Source organism: Theropithecus gelada, chromosome 6 (assembly GCF_003255815.1).
Source record: "Theropithecus gelada isolate Dixy chromosome 6, Tgel_1.0, whole genome shotgun sequence".
Taxonomy (NCBI): domain Eukaryota; kingdom Metazoa; phylum Chordata; class Mammalia; order Primates; family Cercopithecidae; genus Theropithecus; species Theropithecus gelada.
This window is the reverse complement of record NC_037673.1, coordinates 146,374,273-146,398,262: the sequence shown is the minus strand read 5'-3', so window position 1 is coordinate 146,398,262 and position 23,990 is coordinate 146,374,273. Positions and strand designations below refer to the sequence as shown.

Below are 23,990 nucleotides of genomic sequence, written 5' to 3'. Positions count from 1 at the left end.
CCATTCAATATTTACTTGTATATCAATCCTTTCCCCTTTCTCCTAGCAGGAAAACCCATGAGGCCTGTCTGTCCCTGTCTATCTTATTCACCACTGGCCCCTGACACCTAGTCCAGTGTCTCGGACAGAATGCGTACTTACAATAGTTTATTGAGTGAGTGAATGACTAAATGTCAGCCCTTGGCCAGCACTTCCTGTGGCTGATAAATTCCATTTCTGAAGGCTGTACCTGAGATGACCGTCATTTGTAGACCCTCTCACATTTGTTGTCTGCCCCTGCTTTCCTTCATTTCCCATGAGACCTGGGACCCAGCATGCTAGAACAGGAAAAAAAAAAAAAAAAGAAACAAACCTCAAAGAGGATCTTATTCAATACTCTGACTTCACCAAAGGGGAAATTGAGGCTCAGAGGGTTTTCAACTACTGACAATGTGCTGAGTGGCCCTTGAAGCCACTCATAGGACAATTTTATCCTTATCTGGGCTTCCAGGGTGGTCTGCTTCACACACTTTGAGTTGTGGGCTCATGTTTTACATGACATTCCACTATACCATGAGAACCCAGTGAGAACAACCTCATCTTACAGGTCTTTGCACATACAATGCCTGGCATAGTCAGTGCTCAATGAATATGAATGAATCAATCTGTCAATCAGTGAGTCAATGAATAAGTCAATGAATAAGTAAGTGGAGCAGCTGTGCCACACACCAGCAAGGGAGTTGTCTATAAAATGGGAAAGGTGGCAGTTCTATTTGGCAGGGCTGATGTGAGAGTTAATGAGATAATATATGTAAGATGTCTGGCTCTGAGCCTCATCATTATTACTTAATAAACAGTAGATCTCCTCACGAGACGCAGCAGAGCTTGGCACTGTGAATGTTTGCAACGGGGAAATGAGGAATCTGAGAATGAGAAGTAGTGTTGCATTGCACTTAAAATCCAAACTCAGCCAGGTGCAGGCTCACACCTGTAACCCCAGCACTTTGGGAGACCAAGGTGGGAGGATCACTTGAGCCCAGGTGTTCAGGACTACCCTGGGCAACACAGCAAAATCCTAGCATTACAAAAATTACAAAAATTAGTCGGGCATGGTGGCATGCCCCTGTAGTTTCAGCTTCTCTGGAGGCTGAAGTGGGAGGATGACTTGAGCCCAGGAGGTTGAGGCTGCAGTGAGCCATGATGGCGCCACTGCACTCCAGCCTGGATGGCAGAGCAAGACTCTGTCTCAAATAAGTGAATACATAAAAATGAAATCTAAACTCTTTCCCATGGCCGCCGAGGCCCTGCTGGATCTGGTCCCTGCCTGCCTGTCTAACTTCCTTGCCCTCTGCTTTCCTTCCCCCTCTCTATGCTTTAGTTACACTGATTTTCTTTCTGTTACTCACCAGGGCCGGCCTCATTCCCATCTCCTGGCCTTTGCATGCTCCGTGCTTAGAATGCACTTCATATAACTGGGTCCCTTGATCCTTCAGCTCTTAGCTCAGCATTACATCTTCAGAGAAGTCTCCCTGCCCACCAGCCTGCTATTCCTTTCATCACTCTCTACAGCACCATCCAGTCCATTTCCTTCAAAGCAGTTGTCTCAAGCTGCAGGAAGAATGCCTAGTTGTTTACTTGCTTTTTTTTTGTCTCCCCATTTGAATGTAAGCTTAACCAGGGCAAGAAACTCATTCTTCTTGTTCATTGCTGTAGTTTCAGGGTCTGGAAGAGTGCCTAGCATATAGAAGGCATTCTGATCATGCTAACTGAATAGATGAATCACTTTGGGCTTTCGCTAGCTCAGCCTCTGATTCTGGGCTTTAAAATAAATACAGGTCGGTGCAAACTTTTAATAGTTTGAGCTAAATGGCTTCTAAGTCTCCTCTGCATTTGATAATCTGAGGTTCTGTGACACGGTTGTTTAGAACACTTTATATGCTAAATATATAAGGATGACAATGATCATGTAAATGCCAGTCAATTGGCAGTTGAAGTACTCATGAGGGGAGTTCCAGGACTGAGGACCCAGTGGGAATGAGCTTTCTGGTGGATTTAGTAGCATCTGCCTTGGATGCAGGTGAGGCCCCAAGTATTTGCTTTTCCTGATAGAAGTGAACGTTGGGAAAGTAAAATGACTTCATGAAATGAATCTGAGCATACCCCACCTAGACATGTGCTCAGGAACTCATCACTTCTCGACTAATGCCTTTTTAGAGATTTTGCTTAATCCTCAAATGTTAATTCAAGTGCAGCACTATAAGCTTCTCTTAATTCCTTTACCCTTCACCTGGTTTGAAACAGCTTCACTAACAATAATGCTGTTGACTATTTATTTAATCCCATTCCAACTAGAGGAAATCTACAGATGCAGAGCATTATGCTCTGAATTCCTTCCTCCCTTCCTTCCTTCCTTCCTTCCTTCCTTCCTCCCTCCCTCCCTCCCTTCCTTCCTTCCTTCCTTCCTTCCTTCCTTCCTTCCTTCCTTCCTTCCTTCCTTCCTTCATTCCTTCCTTCCTTCCTTCCTTCCTTCGTTTTTTAGAGACAGGGTCTTGCTCTGTCACCCAGGGTAAAGTGCAATGGTACAATCATAGCTCATTGCAGCCTCCAACTCCTGGGCTCAAGCAATCCTCCTGCCACAGCTTCCTGAGTAGCTGGAACTACAGGCGCATGTCACCACATCTGACTAATTTTTTTGAGTTTTAGTAGATACAAGACATTGCTATGTTGCCCAGGCTGGTCTTGGACTACTGAACTCAAGCAATACTCTCACCTTGGCCTTCCAAAGTGTGAGATTATGGTGTAAACCACCACACCCGGCCCAGACTTAGTTTTAGAGAACTTCTGTGAATTGGCTCTATGAAATACATTTCCACTCAGAACAGCATGAGCTGTGCAGGTTTGGGCTGGCCTGTGTCCCAAGCAATGCTGACAGTCCAAAGACCTCACAGTGCTACCAATAAACAGAAAGGCGGATTCTTGTAAAGAGAACAATTCAAGCTCTGTCTTTTCATCCTGACCACATGGTCCACCACAGCCTATACTGGCTTCTGTGGGCTGCATTAGGGGAGGGTTATGGAGGTGTGTGCTCCTCTATACACCCAGAGCTTCAAGCCAATCCCTTGTGACCTATATTACTATTATTGATTTTTCTGTGAGCTGGCCTGAACCTTAGTCACCCATATCCCCAGTGCTTGACATAACACCTGACACATAGTGGGGCTTCTACCAAGACTTGTAGAATGGGGATATCCACTGAACTGGCTGTGTGGTGCTAACACTGGATTGTTTAAAAAGCTGAAAACAACAAATTCTTTTGTTCAATGACCTGGGCCCAAGTCTAACCCTATCCAGGCTTCTCTAAGAGGCAGCAGGGCTGAGGGCAGGTTGTGGAGTTACACATACACACACGCACACATTCTACACACATGACATTAACCTTCTTGAGTTACAGATACCCCTTCTGTAAGATGGGCTACTAACGGTACTTATCTCATAGCTTATTGCGAAGATAAAAGTAAGATGATGCAGGTAAAATGCCATGCACACTGCCTGCTAGCAACTGTCATTGTACTTCCTGAAGTCTTTCCCTGGCTTCCTCTTAGCTCTCCCCTGGGTTTTTATTCTGGGCTTAATTGTAATCACCTCAAGAAAGCCTTCTTTAACCCTCCTTCTCCAGGCAAAGTCGGTCCCCCACTCCCGTCCCTGGCACTAACGCTACTTTGCACACATCTCCTCCATAGCCCTCAGTGGATTGCATCTCAGACTTTCTTCTTCTACTGGATTTTGGAAGCTTCCATGACAGATATCATCTCTGATTGCCCTGCCCCTGTTGAAGAGGAATAGATGGAAGCACCTTCATTCCCTTGTCAACAGGGGCTTTGGGCTGTTCCATCGTTCTTGCTCTTCATTTGCCTGTCCGTGCTTATCTCTGCCTTCCTTTAGGATGAGCATTTCTGTGATTTTGTGGACATCCTCACAGAGTACAAGACCAAGAACATCTTAGCTTCCCCTATAATGAATGGGAAGGATGTGGTGGCCATAATCATGGCTGTGAATAAAGTGGATGGATCCCACTTCACCAAGAGAGATGAAGAGGTAAGAATGCTTTAGAGACTAAGGATAGCCATACTAGCACATTCTCCTAGCCTATGAAGTCCCCTGAAATTTGCTGTTTGGCCTGGCCTCAGTTTTCCCATCTGTAAGACAGGGAATTCACCTGATATTCTCTGAGGGAGGCAGGATAAAATAATAGTTAATACATTGGGCTTTGGAGTCAGGAATAGAGGGGTATTTGTTCTGGCTCTGCCAATATCTAGCTGTTTGCATTGTGCAAGTTATTTAACTTCTTGGAACTTTGGTTTTCTTATTTGTAAAATGTGGATAATTTTTCAGTATCAACCTCATAGGGAACTTATCAATAAATAGTAGCTATTTTTCATGAATACTCTCCCATCAACATCAACATTCTACATTCGGTGAGTTTTACACTCGTGCAACATCTTATGAGTCTGCATTCTAGGATCCATCTGCCCAAATTGTCTCTGATGAAGCTTTGAAAATATTCAGATATTTGCTGATGGTAAAAGTAGCCAGAGGATGGATTTCTTCTTCTCATCTGCCTGCCCACGTGCTGTTTGATTTTTAGATTCTTCTCAAGTACCTCAATTTTGCAAATCTAATCATGAAAGTATACCACCTGAGTTACCTGCACAACTGTGAAACTCGACGTGGCCAGGTAAGGGGCTTGGGCCAAAGGAATGGACTTGACACATCCTTTCCCTGAAGCATTGATGTGGTCAGGACTGGCAGGCAGATGGGAATGAAGGTGCCTGGGAAGCATTATACAATCTCTGGCCAGCATCACGAGTGTTACAAGGTAATGGCTGTCTGTAAAGCTGTATACCAGAGTGGTTATATGCACAAGCTTCAAGTCAGATGGCTTTGATCTGAATCCCTGCTCAACCACTGACTAGCTCTAAGACCCTAAACGAGTCACTTAATCTTTCTTTTTTTTTTTTTTTTTTTTTTTTTGAGACGGAGTCTCCCTCTGTCGCCCAGGTTGGAGTGCAGTGGCTGGATTTCAGCTCACTGCAAGCTCCGCCTCCCGGGTTTACGCCATTCTCCTGCCTCAGCCTCCTGAGTAGCTGGGACTACAGGCGCCCACCACCGAGCCCGGCTAGTTTTTTTTTTTTCGTATTTTTAGTAGAGATGGGGTTTCACCGTGTTAGCCAGGATGGTCTCGATCTCCTGACCTCGTGATCCGCCTGTCTCGGCCTCCCAAAGTGCTGGGATTACAGGCTTGAGCCACCACGCCCAGCCCACTTAATCTTTCTATGCTTCAGTCTCCTCATTTGAAAAATAGGGATGATTATGGTGCCACCCTCCAAAGGTTGCCATCAATAGTAAATGAGATAATGCATATAGGACAATAGTGCTCAATTGAAGTTCCTTATTATTTTTATTAAAAACCTATGAGATAAATGAAAGGGAAACAGTTGGACCCAATGTAAAGCAGCCAGTTACTTCACCTCTCTGAGCCTCAGTTTCTTTATCTACAAATGGAAGATAATTGGACTGGGCATGGTGGCTCATGCCCGTAGTTCCAGCACTTTGGGAGGCCAAGGCAGGAAGATTGCTTGAGCCCAGAAGTTCGAGACCAGCTGGGGCAACATAGTGAGACCCCCATCTCTATTTTTAAAATAAAAATTTTTAAAAAATGCATGATAATGGGCTGGGTAAGGTGGCTCATGTCTATAATCCCAGAACTTTGGGAGGCTGAGGTAGGAGGATTGCTTGAGGCCAGAAGTGAAAACTCATTTCTACAAAAAATTTAAAGATTATCTGCGTGCACCTGTAGTCCCAGCTACTAGGGAGGCTGAGATGGGAGAATTGCCTGAGCCTGAGAGTTGGAGGTTACAGTGAGCTATGATTGTACTACTGTACTCCAGCCTGGATGACAGAGTAAGACTGTCCCTAAAAAAAAAATAAATAAATAAACTTTAAAAAAAATCTAAAAGTAAAAATGGAGGATAGTTAACCTGTCTATTTCTCCAAATTATTATGAAGATTAAGTGAAATAAACTCTACAGAACTTCACAGAATTTTTGTTATTCTCCAGCTAAGTGAGCTACTACTTTGCACCTCAAAATCTATGAATATATTTCCGTATTTTTTCAGATACTGCTGTGGTCTGGGAGTAAAGTCTTTGAAGAACTTACGGACATCGAACGACAGTTCCACAAAGCCCTGTACACAGTCCGTGCTTTCCTCAACTGTGACAGATACTCTGTGGGTCTCTTAGACATGACCAAGCAGAAGGTGAGAAAACTGCAGCAACAGACATTTCCAAGAAAAGATTAAACAGGCACTGACTGACGGCTAGAGTCTTGGCACACATTCAATTGCACAGGGAAGAGGCTGGGTGAATTGGGATGGTTGTAGAAAGTTTTACATAGGTCTGTACTGAGGAGAGGAGTGTCAGCCTTTAAAGGGGAAAAGTCAATCTAGGACACAGGTGAGCGAAAACAATCTGTATTTTCCTTAGTCATTTGGAAAGAAAAAAAAAGTGTACATGAAAAGAAACTGATGAGGTGATGAAGGTCAATGATAAAGAAGTTTCTATGTGGGTTGAGAGTCAAGGAGAAAGTTGCCAACGTCAGGGATTCTCAAAGAATGTCCTGAAAGTTGCGTGTAAACTTTGCTGCAATTTATCTATTACAGAGCTCACCCAGGCAATTAAGTGGAGACAGACGCCAACATCTGGTCCCTCACATGCTCAGGGGCCAGATTTGTGGCAGAGACAGCAGCTAAGGAGGCAGAGTTCAATGCAGCTCCCAGAGATGTTTTTTAGATACATTTCCCCAAACAACTTCCTTATTCCTCTTTGTTTAGTTGTTTCTGCCCTATGAGGCTAATCATTTTCTGCCTTGAAACAGAGTTTCCAAGTTATCTATGCTTATTATCTCCTATCCTGAAAACCCAAGGATTTCAGTCAGTTTTACTTTGTACGCCTTGTCATGCTGAGGTGCCCAGGCCAATGCAGACTCTCCAAACATATTGGATCGAGTGAATACATGGATCACAGAATCTTGGATATAATTCAGAGGCTCCCAAACTTGACAATTCATCAGAATCTTCTGATGAGCTAAGTAAAAAAATTGCTGGACAACATTTTCTGATAGTCTGCCATTTTTTACTTAATGTTTTACAAACGTCTTTCCATGTCAGCACATATGAATTCTTTTTAATAAGCCTTTATATTGAAACATAGGCCTGGCACAGTGGCTCACACCTGTAATCCCAGGACCTTAGGAGGTTGAGGTGGGAGGATGGCTTGAGGCCAGGAAGTTCGAGTCCAGCTTGGGCAACATAGTGAGACCTGTCTCTACAAAAAATAAAATAAAAATAAAAAAAGAAGGATAACATAGACACAGAAAAGGAACATTAATTATAACTGCTGATATAATAGTTCAATGAGTGAACGTTCCCATGAAACCACCACCAAAATTAAGGAACCGAACACGACAAACAGCACCTCAGCAGCCTCCTTCATACCTTCTTCGGTACCTCCCACAGCCTCCTCCTGAAAGGTTACCACCATCTGACCTTTCATACCATATTGGTTTTGCCTTTTTGAGGTTCATATACATGGAATCCTACAATACACATGCCTTTGTGTTTGGCTTCTTTTGATTTATCCTTATTGCTTCATTTAGCATGAGTTCATTCATTTTTATTCCTGTGGAATTTTCATTATAGGTATAATCCACAGTGTATTTATTCATTTCCACTGTTGGTGGACATTTGAGTTTTCAGATCTGGTCTATTATGAATATTGTTGTTATGAAACTTCTAGTACATTACTAGTACACAGTTGTGCCCTTTCTGTTAAGTATTTACCAAGGAGTAGAATTTCAGAGTACTAGCTTTAGTAGATATTGCCAATCTGATTTTCAAAATGATATGATTGTACCATTTTATACCCTCAGCAGCAATGTATCAAGGGTTTCTTCATCAATACTTGCTATTGTTATTCTTAGTAACTTTAGCCATTCTGGTGAGCGTGTGGCTTTATCTCTTTTGTTATCAACATGAATTCCCCTAATGACTGGATGAATATTTTTAAATACGTTTATTGGCCATTTGGATGTATTATTTTGTGACGTGACAGTTCAAGGTTTTCCCCCATTTAAAAAAATCACGTTGTCTTTTTTATCTCACTGATTTGTAGTTCTTTGCAAATTCTGAGCACAAGTCCACTTTCAAATACATGCATTGCAAATACAGTCACGCACCACATAACGACATTTTGATCAATGATGGCATATACCATGGTCCATAGAATTATAATGGAGTTGAAAAATTCCTATCGTCTAGTGATAGTGCAATGCATTCTTCACATTTGTGGTGATGCTGGTATAAAAAAAACCTACTGCACTGCCAGTTGCATAAAAGCATAGCACATATAGGCCGGGCATGGTGGCTCACGCCTGTAAACCCAGCACTTTGGGAGGCTGAGGTGGGAGGATCACGAGGTCAGGAGTTCGAGACCAGCTGACCAACATGGGGAAATCCCTGCCTCTACTAAAAATACAAAAATTAGCTGGGTGTGGTGGCAGGTGCCTGTAATCCCAGCTACTCAGGAGGCTGAGGCAGGAGAATTGCCTGAACCTGGGAGGCGGAGGTTGCAGTGAGCCAAGATCGTGCCACTGCACACCAGTTTGGGTGACAGAGTGAGACTTCATCACACACACACACACACAAATATATATATATATATATCACACAATTATAAGTTGTAGTACATAATGCTTGATAATAGAAAACTATGTTACTGGATTACATATTTACTATACTACACCTTTTTTTCCATTATTTTAGAGGTGACTCCTTCTACTTATTAAAAAAGAAAAAAGTTAACTGTAAAACAGCCTCAGGCAGGTCCTTCAGGAGATATTCCAGAAGAAAGCATTGTTATCACAGGAGATAAGAGCTCCATACTTGTTTTTGCCCCTGAAAACCTTCCAGGGGGACAAAGTGTGGAGGTGGAAGATGATGATATTGATAATCCTGACCCTGTGTAGGCCTAGGCTAATGTGTGTGTTTGTGTCTTAGTTTTTAACAAAAAAGTTTAGAAAGTAAAAGAAAAAAAAATTTAAGAGAAAAAAAGCTTGTCGAATAAAGATATAAAGCAAATATTTTTGTTCTGATTCAAGCACCAAAGACATAAAAAAAGAAAAAAGAATAACAGAATTTGAGATAATTTTTTTAAAAAGAAAATATTTTTGCACAGCTGTATAATGTGTTTGTGTATTAAGCTAAGTGTTATTACAAAAGAGTCAAAAAAGTTTTTAAAAATAAAAAATTTTGTAAAGAAAAATTTAAAAATTTATAAAGTAAAAAAGTTACAAGCCAGGCTTGGTGGCTCATACCTGCAATCCCAGCTACTCAAGAGGCTGAGGTAGAAGAATCGCTTGAGGCCTGGAGTCCGAATGTGCAGTGAGCTATAATGAGCAAGATCTTATCTCTAAAATAATTACTTAATTAATTAAAAATTACAGTAAGCTAAGGTTAATTTACTATTGAAGAAAGAAATTTTAAAAACACATTTAGTGTAGCCTAAGTGTACAGTGTTTATAAAGTCTATAGTAGCGCACAGTAATGTCCTAGGCCTTCATATTCACTCACCACTCACTCACTGACTCACCCAGAGCAACTTCCAGTCCCACAGGTTCCATTCATGCTAAGTGCCCTGTATAGGTGTATGATTTTTAAACTTTTATAGCTTATTTTTGCTGTATCTTTTATGTTTAGCTATGTTTAGGTGTGTAGTAGGCTATACAATCTGGGGTAATGCAAGTGCACTCTATGATGTTCACACAATGACAAAATTGCCCAACGACACACACATTTCCCAGAGCATATCCCGGTCATAAGTGACGCATGGCTGTATTCTCCCACTCGGTGCTTCCATTCTCTCTCTCTCTCTCTTTTTTTTTTTTTTTTTGGAGACAGAGTTTCACTCTTGTAACCAGGTGGGATCACCTGAGATCGGGAGTTCTAAACCAGCCTGATCAACATGGAGAAACCCCGTCTCCACTAAAAATACAAAATTAGGCTGGGCGTGGTGGCACATGCTTGTAATCCCAGCTACTCAGGAGGCTGAGGCAGGAGAATCGCTTGAACCTGGGAGGCAGAGTCTGCAGTGAGCTGAGGTTGCACCATTGCATTCCAGCCTGGGCAACTAGAGTGAAACTCCGTCTCAAAAAAAAAAAAAAAAAGAAAAGAAATTTAATAATCTATTTCTTATTAATTTGTAGGAGTGCTTTATATATGATAGGGATTATGTATCTGTCACATATACTGCAAACATTTTTCCCTGTCTGTGAATTATATTTTAACTTTGCTTATAACATCTTTCATCACACAGAAAATTTAAATTTTCTCTTTATAGCTTCGAGTTTTGAGTTTTATTTAGGAAAGATTTTCCTACCCCCAACATTAAAGATAATCTGAAATAATCTCCTCTATTACTCTTAGTATTTTTATAGTTTTAATATAGTTTAATCTTTCATTGATTTTTAAGTTAGGTATGTATATGGTGTGAGATAGGGTAACTTTTGTATTTTTCCACTTAAAGAGTAGTGTGGGCTGTGAGGGAGATCCAGCTGTGACATCGGTGACACCATTGATTGCCAGTGTTGATTTGGCTGATCTGGCTGGCTAGGTGGGTGTCCCTTTCCTTTCTCACTGCTCCGTGCGTGTTCCTGTCTTTGCACTCAAAGATGGTGACCTTCCCCGACAAAGGAGGGTTGTTCTTGAGTAAGAGTATATGAGTAGCCATGCTTTTCTGCTAGAACATTCAAACAAGCTCTTAAGAATAGGGAGAGGCCGAGTGCAGGGGCATGCACCTGTCCCAGCTACTCAGGAGGCAGAAGTGGGAGGATGGCTTGAGCCTAGGAGTTCAAGGCTGCAATGAGCCATGATCATACCATTGCACTCCAACCTGCTGGGTGACAGGGTGAGATCCCATCTATTAAAAAAAAAAAAAAAAAAAGGAGTGAGAAAATATATACTTTAAGAAAAAAACAAAAAACGGAATCTTGCTTTGTCACCAAGGCTGGAGTGCAATGGCGAGATCTCGGCTCACTGCAACTTCTGCCTCCCAGGTTCAAGTGATTCTCCTGCCTCAGCCTCCCAAGTAGCTGGGATTACAGGCACGTGCCACCATGCCTGACTAATTTTTGTATTTTTCAGTAGACACAGGATATCACCTTGTTGGCCAGGCTGGTCTTGAACTCCTGACCTCAAGCGATCCACTCGTCTTGGCCTCCCAAAGCGCTGGGATTACAGGCGTGAGCCACTGTGCCTGGCCGAGGAAGTATACTATTTTAAAGTACCATCATTTTGATAAGTCGCATCATGAGATACCAGATGTTCATATACATGGGTCCCACTTTTCTTGGATTTTGTTTGTTTGTTTGCTTCTTGATCTTTTTTTTTTTTTTTGAAATGGAGTCTTGCTCTGTCACCCATGCTGGAGTGTAGTGGCGCGATCTCAGCTCACTGCAACCTCTGCCTCCTGGGTTCAAGTCATTATCGTGCCTCAGCCTCCCAAGTAGCTGGGACTACAGGCACGTGCCACCACACCCAGCTAATATTTGTACTTTTGCTAGAGACAGGGTTTCACCATGTTGGCCAGGCTGGTCTTGAGCTCCAGATCTCAGGTAGTCCACTGGGCTTGGCCTCCCAAAGTGCTGAGATTACAGGTGTGAGCCACCAAACCCAGCCTGTAGCTCCTTAAGTGATTCTGTACTGTTGGGCCACATATTGGTTTTAGGGAACCTCTGATTCTAGTGAAACCATTTATCTGATTAAAAAAAAAAATTCTAGAGACAGGGTCTCACTATGTTGCCCAGACTGGTCTCAAACTCCTGGGCTCAAGCCATCCTCCCACCTTGGCCTCCCAAAATGTTGGGATTATAGGCATAAGCCACTATGGCCAGCCTCATCTGATTTTGGCATACCCTTGATTCATAAATATCTTGCCAAATATTGCTAAGCCCAACAACATGCCCTTTGTTTCTCCTTCAGGAAGTGGCAAATGAATGGACTCATACAAATGAATGATTACTTTTGATTAAAATAATTTCTGGCTGGTCTGAGTGGTGTTTGCACCTAATTAATCACAACCCGTTACAGATTTCTTTGTTCCTTCTCCACTCCCACTGCTTCACTTGACTAGCCTAAAAAATAAAAAACAGAAAAAAAGGAAGATTTAAAAAATGTTTTTAAAAAAAGATTTTTGTGTAATTGAATTCAAAAGACTCCATTTTGAAGTTACCATTCATAGTTTGCAGCAGGATTTGGTCTCAGGCTTAGGCCACTGTGTGCTATAGTGATCTGTTCTCTGTTTATTTTAAACTGCCTGCCTGTCAAACGGGAAAACTACTTTTAAGCAAAAATACTCTGAGCTGGGGGAGGTGATACATACCTGTAGTCCCAGCTATTTGGGAGTCTGAGGCAAGAAGGTTGTTTAAGCATAAGAGTTCAAGACCAGCCTGGCAATGTAGTGAGATCTCATCTCAAAACAAAACAAAAAAAGAGAGTATCGAACTGCGTCATCCTCAAAATATTAAACGATTTTGTATTTAGAAGTGGCCTATGAGGCTAGGCACAGTGCTTCACACCTGTACTCCCCACACTTTGAAAGCCTGAGTCAGGAGGATTGATTGAGCCCAGGCATTCAAGAGCAGCCTGGGCAACGTAGTGAGACCCTGTCTCTACACAAAATTTCAAAAATTAGCTGGGTCTAGTGGCACATGCCTGTAGTCGTAGTTACTTGGGAGGCTGAGGAAGGAGGATTGCTTGAGTCCAGAAGGTTGAAGCTACAGTAAACCAGGCTTGCACCATTGCCCTCCAGCTTGTTCTCCAGACAGGACAGAACAAAACCCTGTCTCCAAAAAAAAAAAAAAAGAAAAAGAAAAAGGAAAAGAAAAGAAAAAGTGTGAGATTATGATAGCAAGAATGAATAAAAATAAAAATAAGTGATCTAGGCCACCTACACTCTAAGAACCTACCCCTCAGGTAGTTAAGATTTTACTTGAGCTATTGGCATTGTGAAAAAAGTCATTAAAGCTGTTGATTTGTGCACTTTAAATGGACAAATTATCAGATGATGTGGGAACTATATATCAATTAACCTTTTAAGAAAGAAAGGAAGAAAGTGCAGAGGGAGGAAGGGATGGAAGGAAGAAGGGAGAAGTCATAGATACGTCCAGCTTGCCGTATAACCCCTTGTTTGACAACTTCTTGGGACAATCTTCTCCTTGGATCCACTCAGTGTTTGGCCCACATGAGGTGTCAGGCCAATATTTATTCTTCTTCTGGGCTCCTCTAGCATTTATCCTCTCCTTCCAGCACTGTTTTGGTTCTTGCCTCATTTACCTCACTATTCATTATCTTCTTCATGAGACAATCAGTTCTTCCAGGATACAAACTCTGCCTTATTCACCTGTGTATAACTAGCGGTCAGCAGGTTGTGGGGCTCAGGTAGGGCCTGGTTATATTTTTTGCCTAGAATTAAAGTTGTTTTCTAAATTTTCACCTAGAATTAAATTTCTTCCTGTTGTTGGTAGTCTAGAAAAAGAGCTCAACTGGGGAGAAGGACAAAAACATGGACTCTGCATTTCATGTGGCTTCCCTTCTGCTTCTCTGGATGATATTAGAATAAACAAACCATGGCAAACATGTTCAAATGAGAGAAATGAGGAGGGCTTGGCATCCTACCCACAGTAACCCAGTGCTAACAGATCAAGGTTTATCCCTGGATAGTAACAGATGAATGAACAGAAAAGGCACTGGAGGATAGAAGCTCCTCTGTCAGGCCCAGACTTGACCCCGCACAAGCTTTGTTGCTCTATGTGCAAAGGAAGCCATGAGGAAGTAGTGGGGAAGAGCCTGTGTGGTTCTCAGTTGGCCTCTCATGAGGCTGCATGACCGTGCAGCTTCTTTTCTGGCTCATTTTCCTCTTCCTTCTGCCCGTGTCTTGGCCACTTTTATTTATGTTACGTTACGTTACGTTACGTTACGTTACGTTACGTTATGTAATGTATTTATTTGAGACAGGGTCTCACTCTGTCATTCAGGCTGGAGTGCAGTGGCGCAATCTCAGCTCACTGCAACCTCCCCGTCCCGGGTTCAAGTGATTCTCCTGCCTCAGCCTCCTGAGAAGCTGGGATTACAGGCACACACCACCACGCCCGGCTAATTTTTGTATTTTTGGTAGAGACAGGGTTTTGCCGTGTTGCTCAGGCTGGTGTCAAACTCCTGGGCTCAAGTGATCCACCCGCCTCGGCCTCGCAAAGTGCTAGGATTATAGGTGTGAGCCACGGCGCCTGGCCTTGGACACTTTTAGACAAAAAAATTCAACAGAGTTTATTTGAGCAAAGAACAACTCATGAATTGGGCAACCCTCAAAACCAGAAGAGGTTCAAAGAGCTCTGCTGCATGGCATGGCCAGTGAGCTTTCATAGCTGAACATGGAAGCAAAGTATAGAAATAACATGATCAGTAACAATAGGGCATTTGCCTGTTTTAGGCATGGTCTGATCATTTGGGCTGCCTATGATTGGTTGAAACTCCACCATTTGTTACAATAATATACTCCTAAGTTGGGTTTTGGTTTGTTTGTCTACTGAGGTTGCAGGTTGTTTTGTCGGAACTCAAATTATTACAGAGAAACTGGAAAAACAGAGATAGCCTCAGGCTAAGGCACCTGTGTATTTTGCTTTAGCAGCCACTTATCTTACAGGTGTCAGCCTTTCTTATTGGATCCCAGATATAGGTCTATTGTCCATATTTGGCATCATTTTTTTCTTTCTTATTTGTGAAAAATTATTTTTTCCTGATTACAAAAGCAATAAAGTTTATTATGAAAAATTTCTAAATAAATTATAGTCTGACTCCAATCACTCAGAGAAAAATCACTTGTTAATACTTTGTTGTGGGCCAGGCATGGTGGCTGATGGCTGTAATCCCAGCACTTTGGGAGGCTGAGGCAGGCGGATCACCTGAGGTCTGGAGTTCGAGACCATCCTGGCCAACATGGTGAAACCCCATCTCTACTAAAAATACAAAAATTAGCCAGATGTGGTGGCACACACCTGTAATCCCAGCTACTTGGGAGGCTGAGCCAGGAGAATCGCTTGAACCCGGGAGGTGGAGGTTGCAGTGAGCTGAGATGGAGCCACTGCACTCCAGCCTGGGCAACAGAGTGAGATCCTGTCTCCAAAATAATAGTAATAATAATAATAATAATAATAATAATAATTTGTTGTAAATGTATTCACAACATTTTCTATATGTAACTGAACATTAGGGTCACATGATATATTCTTTTTGGCCTCTCACGTTTTTCACTCATCAGTGTATCATCATCAATGTATCATCTTTTCAATCAGTACACACACATCTGTAACATCATTGTTAATAGATGTACCATAATTGATTTAATAAGTCTTATCTTGTTGGGCACTTAGATGGTCTCTAATTTTTTACCACTATAAATGATACTGCTTGGGACATTGTTTTAGCTAAAGCTTTCAGCACATATTAGCATGGTCTTAAGGTAAATTTCTTAGCCATAAAGACCCTACTTTCCCTCTCATGTCCAATAACACTAACGGTGCCCCAGTTCAGCTCCTGTGTATTTGGCTAATGACTAGGCAGGCCCAGTTCATCAATATTTTGAAGGGCAAATGTGACTATTTTCCAACTGTAGTGAGTCTTACTGCCTTTCCAAGTTTAGGTTTCACTGAGTTCTTCTCACTTTCTAAATTTCAGTGTTAGCTGACTCATATAGGTGGGACTTCTTAATCTCCTTTCCTTGATCTCTTTTCAAAACATGTAATTATTGTTTTTTTCATTCCTAGGAATTTTTTGATGTGTGGCCGGTTCTGATGGGTGAAGTTCCACCTTACTCTGGTCCCAGGACTCCGGATGGAAGAGTATGTTCTCTCTGGCCTTTTCAGTATGATCTGATGTTTAATATATTTCCAATGCAAGGCACAGTAAACCCTGTTGAAGAATTTTTTTTTAGCAGATAGGTATTTGTCTTTGTGTTGGGTTGTCTCCCTTGAAGTTAGAATAATCCCTCATGTTCAATAGCAGACAGGTGCTAAAAGTAAAATAAAACAACAGAGAGAAAAAAAGTAAAAAACAGCAATAATTCCTCCTAATTGTCATGCCCTAACATCCCTAACATGTGCAAAGTGGCCTTCCTTCCTTCCTTCCTTCCTTTCCTTCCTTCTTTCCTTCCTTTCCTTCCTTCCTTCCTCCTTCCTTCCTCCTTCCTTCCTTCCTTCCTTCCTCCTTCCTTCCTTCCTTCCTTTTTCTTTCTTTCTAAGCACTATACTAACAAGAAGCAAAGTGTTTAATATCTTATTGGAGTTTCACAGTAACCCTGTGGGGTAGACCAAGCAGGGACCAATATACTCATTCCACAGCTGTGGAAAGAAACCCAGAAAGGTCAAGCAACCTACTCAAGGCTTCACCTTGCAGGAATTTAGAGTTATAGACAATATGAGCTTAGAAAACCCTCATTTCTAGTCTATAATGTACAAATTGGTAGCCAGAAAGCCAAATCCAGCTGATAGATATACTTGCTTGGCTACATAGGTTTTTACATTTTTTTCTATTTTCTTTCTTTTTTCCTTCCTTCCTTCCTTCCTTCCTTCCTTCCTTCCTTCCTTCCTTCCTTCCTTCCTTCCTTCCTTCCTTCCTTCCTTCCTTTCTCTCTCTCTCTCTTTCTCTCTCATATAGGGTCTTGGTATGTTGCCTAGTCTGGTCTTGACCTCCTAGTGCTCAAGTGATCCTCCTTTCTTGGCTTCCCAAAGTGCTGGGAAATTGGCGGCTAACCCTTAAAAATCAAAGTCTTTCCCATAAATATCTGAATTCTCAGTTTCTTTTGAAAAGGTGGATGATTAATCAAAACTGGACCCACAATCCAACAGGGCAAATTTGATTGGGGCTAGTAGCAGCTACCTCCTTGGGATGTGGCCTGAGCTCTCTAGTTTGCCACAGTCCCCACCACTCTCTCTTTTTGAGACAGAGTTTTGCTCTTGTTACCCAGGCTGGAGTGCAATGGCACGATCTCGGCTCACTGCAACCTCTGCCTCCCGGTTCAAGTGGTTCTCCTGCCTCAGCCTCCCAAGTAGCTGGGATTACAGGCACCTGCCACCATACCTGGCTAATTTTTGTATTTTTAGTAGAGACAGGGTTTTGCCCGTTGGCCAGGCTGGTCTCGAACTCCTGACCTCAAGTGATCACCCACTTCATCCTCCCAAAGTGCTGAGATGATAGGTGTGAGCCACTGCGCCTGGCCCCCACCACTCTCTTTTATGTACATCTGTGCCCTGCTTTCATTTTTTCTTTTAATCAGACCTCTCTAGGCATTTAAGATTATGATCTCTAGTCTCATCCAATTGCAGCATTTTATTTTGTTTTTATTTTTATTTTTTATAGAGATGAGGTCTTGCTATATTGCCCAGGCTGGTCTTGAACTCCTGGCCTCAAGTGATCCTCCTGTCTTGGGCTCCCAAAGTGCTGGGATTACAAGCATGAGCCACTGCACCCGGCCTAAATTAGGCCCTTTAACATTCCCTCTTCCTTCTAACATCCCTCTCACACTTCATCTGCCACATTCACTTGGAAATACAGCTTTTGTCTGAATTCCAACCAATTAATGTTCCCCAATCTTAGGTCAAAAGCCTCACAATGTCAGCTACATCTTGCTTCATCTCCTTTTAAAAATAAAATAGTGTGTGTATGTTTTAAGTATTTAAAAGTTATACGGGCTAAATAGACTTCATGGAAAAAAAAATAGCAGTCTTTTAAAAAGTAGTATATTTCCATGGGTATTTGTGGCTCTTTCAAAGCCCCTTGTGTCAGCTGCTCAGGTAGAAGGAAACAAAGGTACTTTTGATGGCTCAGTTTTGACTTTCCAGAGGCTGGTGAATTTGTACATGAATATGGCTTTAAAGACTTTGACTGAGCTACAGTGTGTGGAAAAAGCCTAGTTACCCAAAGTACACTGATCTTTTTGTTACTTTTGGGAAAGAAAATTGATTCTCCTGTGGGATTCCAAAAAAATGTCCATTTCTTTTTTTGAGATGGACTCTCACTCTGTTGCCCAGGCTGCAATGCAGTGGCATGATCTCAGCTCACTGCAACCTCCGCCTCCTGGGCTCAAGCAACTCTCCTGCCTCAGATTCCCGAGTAGCTGGGATTACAGGCGCCCCACCATCGTGCCTGGCTAATTTTTGTATTTTTAGTACAGATGAGGTTTCACCATGTTGGCCAGGCTGGTCTCAGACTCCTGACCTCAAGTGATCTGCCCGCCTCTGCCTCCCAAAGTTCTGGGATTACCAGCATGAGCCACTGTGCCCAGCCTAAAAATGTCCATTTCTAACCTTTCTAAAGACTCTCGTGGGAAACCCTGGGTAGGACAGCAGCCAGGCCCAGGAAGCCCTGAGCCTGCCGGGAGTACAGTGGGCAGCACAGGCCCAAGGACAGGTGGCCCTAGGGGAAGACAAAGATGTCAATAAGGTCCTGGAACTCTGCCTTCTCCCCCTCCCAGGCAGAAACTTATCTCCTAGGATATAATGCAGCCACCTTTGCTTTCTAGAACTGCTTATAAGGTACAACTTGACTATTTAAATTTTTTTTTTTTTTAGACGGAGTCTCACTCTGTCGCCCAGGCTGGAGTGCAGTGGCTGGATCTCAGATCACTGAAAGCTCCGCCTCCCGGGTTTATGCCATTCTCCTGCCTCAGCCTCGCAAGTAGCTGTGACTACAGGCACCCACCACCTCACCTGGCTAGTTTTTGTATTTTTTAGTAGAGACGGGGTTTCATCGTGTTAGCCAGGATGGTCTCGATCTCCTGACCTTGTGATCCACCCGCCTCAGCCTCCCAAAGTGCTGGGATTACAGGCTTGAGCCACCGCGCCCGGCCTAAAAATATTTTTAAGAAAGTTTGTTTTGCCAGGTGCAGTGGTTCATGCCTATAATCCCAGAACTTTGGGAGGCTGAGGCAGAAGGATCACTTAAGGCCAGGAGTTCAAGACCAGCCTAGACAACAAAGTGAGATCTTGTCTCTAACTAAAAAAAAAAAAAAAAAAAAAAAAAATAGTAGCCGAGCATGGTGACGTGTGCCTGTATTACCAGCTACTTGGGAGGCTGAGATAGGAGGATTGCTTAAGCCTGGGAAACTGAGGCTCCAGTGAGCCAAGATTGTGCCACTGCCCTGCAGCCTGGGTGACAGAATGAGATCCTGTCTCAAAAAAAGTAATAAATAAAATAAAGCAAAGTAAAAAATATAAAAAAAGAAAATTTGTTTGTATGTTGAAAAAGTAATACATGAGCACAGTGAAAAGTTCACTCCATAAGAAATCAAATGCCCCTTTCCTCCTGGTCAGCCTCCGTGAAGCAGCTGCTGTTAGCAAACTTTCTTGGCAGGAATGTTTATGTATATCCAGATATTCACGGAGAAGTACACATATTCTACCACCACCACTCTGCACTAAAGTTATGATTCTATTTTGTGCCTTGCTCTTTTTACTTAACTGAATATTTTGTCATCTTTCCCTATCAGCACAGGCACAGCAATCTCACTCTGGAAACATGTGGTATCCACTGTACAACTACGCTCTTAATAAGAGACGTCACATCATCTCCAGACTTTTTAAAGTAGTCTAGCTAAGACCCCTGGATGGGGCAAACAATGCTTTTACCCACATTTGGGAGTATATCTCTAGGATCCATTACCACATGTGGGTCAAAGAATATGTCTGTTTTGATCTTTGAGAGATGTTGCTAACTAATCATAACCTTAAAATCATAGCTGGGAGGGTATGGATTATCTAATACAATTTTGTTTTTCCCCCATTGTCCTTAGAACCTTAGAGTTCCATAGTAGTTGCCTTGACCAGGGGTTAATGGAAAAGGAAGAGGGCAGGAAAGGGAGTAAGAGAGAACAAAGCTGCAGGGCCTCTATCTATATACCCGGCCCTGATTCCATTAAGACAGTTTTATATGATTAGTTTCCATCCTTTGCTTAGGGGAAAGAGAGCTGCTACTTAACAACAGCAACAAACACATAGCACCTATCTAATTTTACAGCCAGAGAAACTGAGGCCTAGAGAACACACATAGTAGGACCGAAACTAGAACAGGAATCCTCACTCTAGGTCTAGCCTCAGCTCCATTCTATTTATCGTGTTTCAGAGTTCATCTAGTCTCCCCTTGGATGCTTCCTACTTTAGGGAGCTCACCACCCCTGGGGGTAGCCTATGCCATTGGAGCGGTTTCAGCTTCTGTCTTTTGTTTAACCAGAGCTTGCCTCCTGGAAGTATTCAGTCAGTGCAGCTGCCGCCAATGCTAGGCTTTGAGCAGCAGAGCCTCTCCCTTATGAGTTGGAAGGTGACCATTGCCGATTGCCCGTCAACCAAACAGAACTTCAGACATCTTTAACTGATTCAGGAATTTCTCTTTGTGGAGGTTCTGAGTCAGAAGGCTTGGGGTGGAGCCCAGGTATCTGCACTGAAATCTCTAGGGAGGTACTTCTCAAAATACCTGTAGTAAAGTAACAGTTTGGTTCTCCTTTTTAAAAAAAATTTCCAATTTTGTGTGTGTGTGTGTGTGTGTGTGAAAAACACACTCAAGAAAGGGGAGTGCAGGCATACTCAAGAGAGTGAGTCATGCCTCCAATATGTTTTGATTGCTACTTTTAAAAATATGACAAAATGTATTCCTAGAAAAACAAAATTGTGTAAAGACAGACAAAATATAAACCTTGGATCATGCCACTGCACTTGTGCTCCAGCCTGGGTGACCGAGCAAGACTCCATCACACACACACACACACATACACACACAAAATATATATATATATACACATACATATGCCCCTTCCCCTTTTATTCAATTAAACAGACCTCATCTAACTCAGTCAAATTGTTACAAAACTTCGTAAATGACTCTCAGTCTCTGTTTTTATCTTCTCCTGGAATAGTAAAGAGTTCGCAGACTGGCACCCATCCACGGATTACACCCTGAGCAGCCCTGTTCAAGGTGACAGTGATGCAGACAGTAAAACACTAAGCTGTTAACCTTAGGTGACATAGAGGAAAAGCACTGAGCTGGGAATTAAGGACCCAGGTTCTGATTTTGGTTCACTGTCTTGCTACAAGTGAGTCCTTTCCTCTGTCTGTGTCTCAGCTTTCTCATTTGTGAAATAGTTGCTCGTCACACTTGGGCATACAGAGGACCTAAGAAAAAGGTAATAGAATTTCCCCTGGAGAGCTAGGGGAATGGAGCCACATGCCAACATCCAATTGTATGCTAGAGAGTAATGCAATTGAAGAGCTCTACTTTAAGGGAATAGGAATTTTAACAATGCAAGGAGGTAGGAGGGATGGAAGAGGCAGAGAGTTAGTTTGGAGGCGTGAAGCATGATTGAGAAGGTAGGTCTCAAGTGACGACACAGCCAAGAGAACAGCTGAGTGGTAGGCATGAAGGAGAAATGGGGCCATGACCATAGAGTTGCACCCTGCAGGAAGGATGGCTGATTGGCTGTGATTTTAAATGGGATGGGAACCTCCTGACCACTTTCCCATCTCCCTAGATTCTGGCAGCCGTCTTTATCTCTTTCTTCTTGCACTTATTAAAGTCAAAATTAAAACGCAGAGATGAATCTCTAAATTGAATGTTTTTGGGCAAAGGAAGACTTGCAATGTAGGGCATACACGCAGACTAAGTAGTCTTCGGTATGTCCAAAGAACAGAGAGAAAGTGAAGGTTTTATAAAAAAGAGAAATGAGGTCGGGCATGGTGGCTCATGCCTGTCATTCCCAGTGCTTTGGGAAGCCAAGGCAGGAGGATCACGTGAGCCCAGGAATCCGCGGCTACAGTGAGCACCCCCATGACTGCGCCACTGCACTCCAACCTGAGTGACAGAGCAAGACCCTGTGTCTAAAAGAAAAAAGAGAAATATTACATGTTGCTCTCTGAGAAAGTTCATTGACACCAGTTAGGGTCTAGGGAGCTGGCAAGTTTTGTCTGATGAGTAATGGCAGTGGGTAAAATTAGTCTTAGATTGCAGCAGGTTGTTTCAGCAACTATCAGATAAAACTGGTTTTCGAGTTACAGCAGGTAGTGCAAGCAGCCAGGCATGCAGAGAAGTACATTCTGGGAACAATGCTATGTGTCCTGAGTACTTTTTTGCCCTCTGGCTTCTCAACTCTCTTTTAATTGGGTATGACAAAAATGTCCCAATTTGTATGATCAACTTGCACCCACTCAACCTCCAGATCCTCTTAGAGAATTTCCTATCCCTCTTCCCAGCCTCAGATCCTAGCCCTCTGCCTGGCCACTGTGAGCTGGCTCCAAGGTGGAGCATGCTGAATCCTGAGAGTCAGCAGAGGACAGGGAGCACCAGAAGACAGCCCAGGCACATCCTTGGAGGGAGCTTATGGCCAGGCTTGGCGATTCCTGAAAACCATGGGGAAAAATATGTACAACTACTATATATCAATAAAAATATTAATTTATTAAAACAACAACAAAAACCACGGGGCATATGACGGTAAAGAACGAAGTCTGTTTTAGGGACACACTGCTGTTGAACTTCTAACTGACTCTTAAAGGTATAATTTTTTGGCTGGGCGTGGTGGCTCACACCCGTAATCCCAGCACTTTGGGAGGCTGAGGTGGGCAGATCATGCGGTCAGGAGTTCAAACCCTGTCTCTGCTAAAAATACAAAAATTATCCAGGCATGGTGGTGCATGCCTGTAGTCCCATTTACTCAGGAGGCTGAGGCAGAAGAATTGCTTGAACCCAGGAGGTGGAGGTTGCAGTGAGCTGAGATCATGCCATTGCACTCCAGCCTGGGCGACAATGCAAAACTCTGTCTCAAAAAACAAACAAACAAACAAAAACTATAATTTTTCTCTCTTTTGCCAGGAAATTAACTTTTACAAGGTCATTGACTACATCCTGCATGGCAAAGAAGACATCAAAGTAATCCCGTAAGTTTCACCTGTCAAAAGACAAAATTACAATAAATTAGCTTAAAGATCTCAATTAGCTTTATTGGCGATTCTAGAATTGGGCAACACTTCATTCTATAAAATGCATAAGTGTTCTGATAAGGTTGACTTTATAGACAGAGAAGGGCTGAAGAAAGCCAAGCAAACATCAAAGAACATGTTAGTCATTTTTAAGATACTTTTCTTATAAGGTGGGAGAGGGAGATAGAACAATAGAAAAATAACTGATTAATATCAGGTTACTGCTGCCTTTTTGTGTGTGTGTAAGGATTAAAGCAGAGGAACTTCATTATCGTGCCTGTTAAAGACTGGAACAGGTCTTTTTGGCTTTTACCTCTCTCCTAATCGCTAAGAGGATGAGAAACAACTTAGTTTAGGTTTGATGAGGTGGAACGTTATCATGGGTGACTCCACGCTGGTTTTTAGTTTGGTTTGTTGGAGCTTAGTTCAGAGCTTCGTCCAAAACAAGGGCCTCCTATAGTTTTTATTTTAACACATCTCAAAACATGGAAAACTGCAGGTACATTATCAACTTCCAAAAGATACTCATTCCAAGATCAACACTGACCAAATCCAACGAGACCCCATAGTTGATTAGAGGCAGGGAGAGTGGGAAGGAGGCAGTGTAAGACGGTAGAGAGACTCAGAGGGTGAGCAGTGAGGCCGAAGAAAGAGGAAGACTTGACCAGAGCGGTGATGAGGGCTACGGTGGACCAGATTGTGAGTCAGGTGCTCTGAGTCCCAGTCTCACAGCAAGTGCCAGTAAGTGGTTTGTCTGGACCTTAGAGTCCGATGTATAGAATAAGACTGGGATGAAATCAGGGATTTTCAACGGTGCTACTCTTCTGGTACGTGAAGGAGGCAAAGCAAAAGCAGGAAGCTGCAAAGGAACTGACTCAGCCCTCA

At 42.7% G+C, this 23,990-nt stretch overlaps 1 protein-coding gene across 2 annotated transcripts in view; it reads left to right on the top strand.

Moving 5' to 3' along the window:
* PDE6A (phosphodiesterase 6A) overlaps positions 1 to 23,990 on the top strand; it is an 84,534-nt gene that overhangs the window by 5,320 nt on the left and 55,224 nt on the right. The window contains exons 2-6 of one of the 2 annotated variants that reach the window (XM_025387979.1): positions 3,922 to 4,074; positions 4,625 to 4,714; positions 6,157 to 6,297; positions 15,912 to 15,986; positions 22,999 to 23,063. In XM_025387979.1, coding sequence (XP_025243764.1) covers positions 3,922 to 4,074; positions 4,625 to 4,714; positions 6,157 to 6,297; positions 15,912 to 15,986; positions 22,999 to 23,063 — 524 coding nt within the window. The remainder of the gene's footprint in view (positions 1 to 3,921; positions 4,075 to 4,624; positions 4,715 to 6,156; positions 6,298 to 15,911; positions 15,987 to 22,998; positions 23,064 to 23,990) is intronic. The other variant, XM_025387980.1, reaches the window with a different exon arrangement.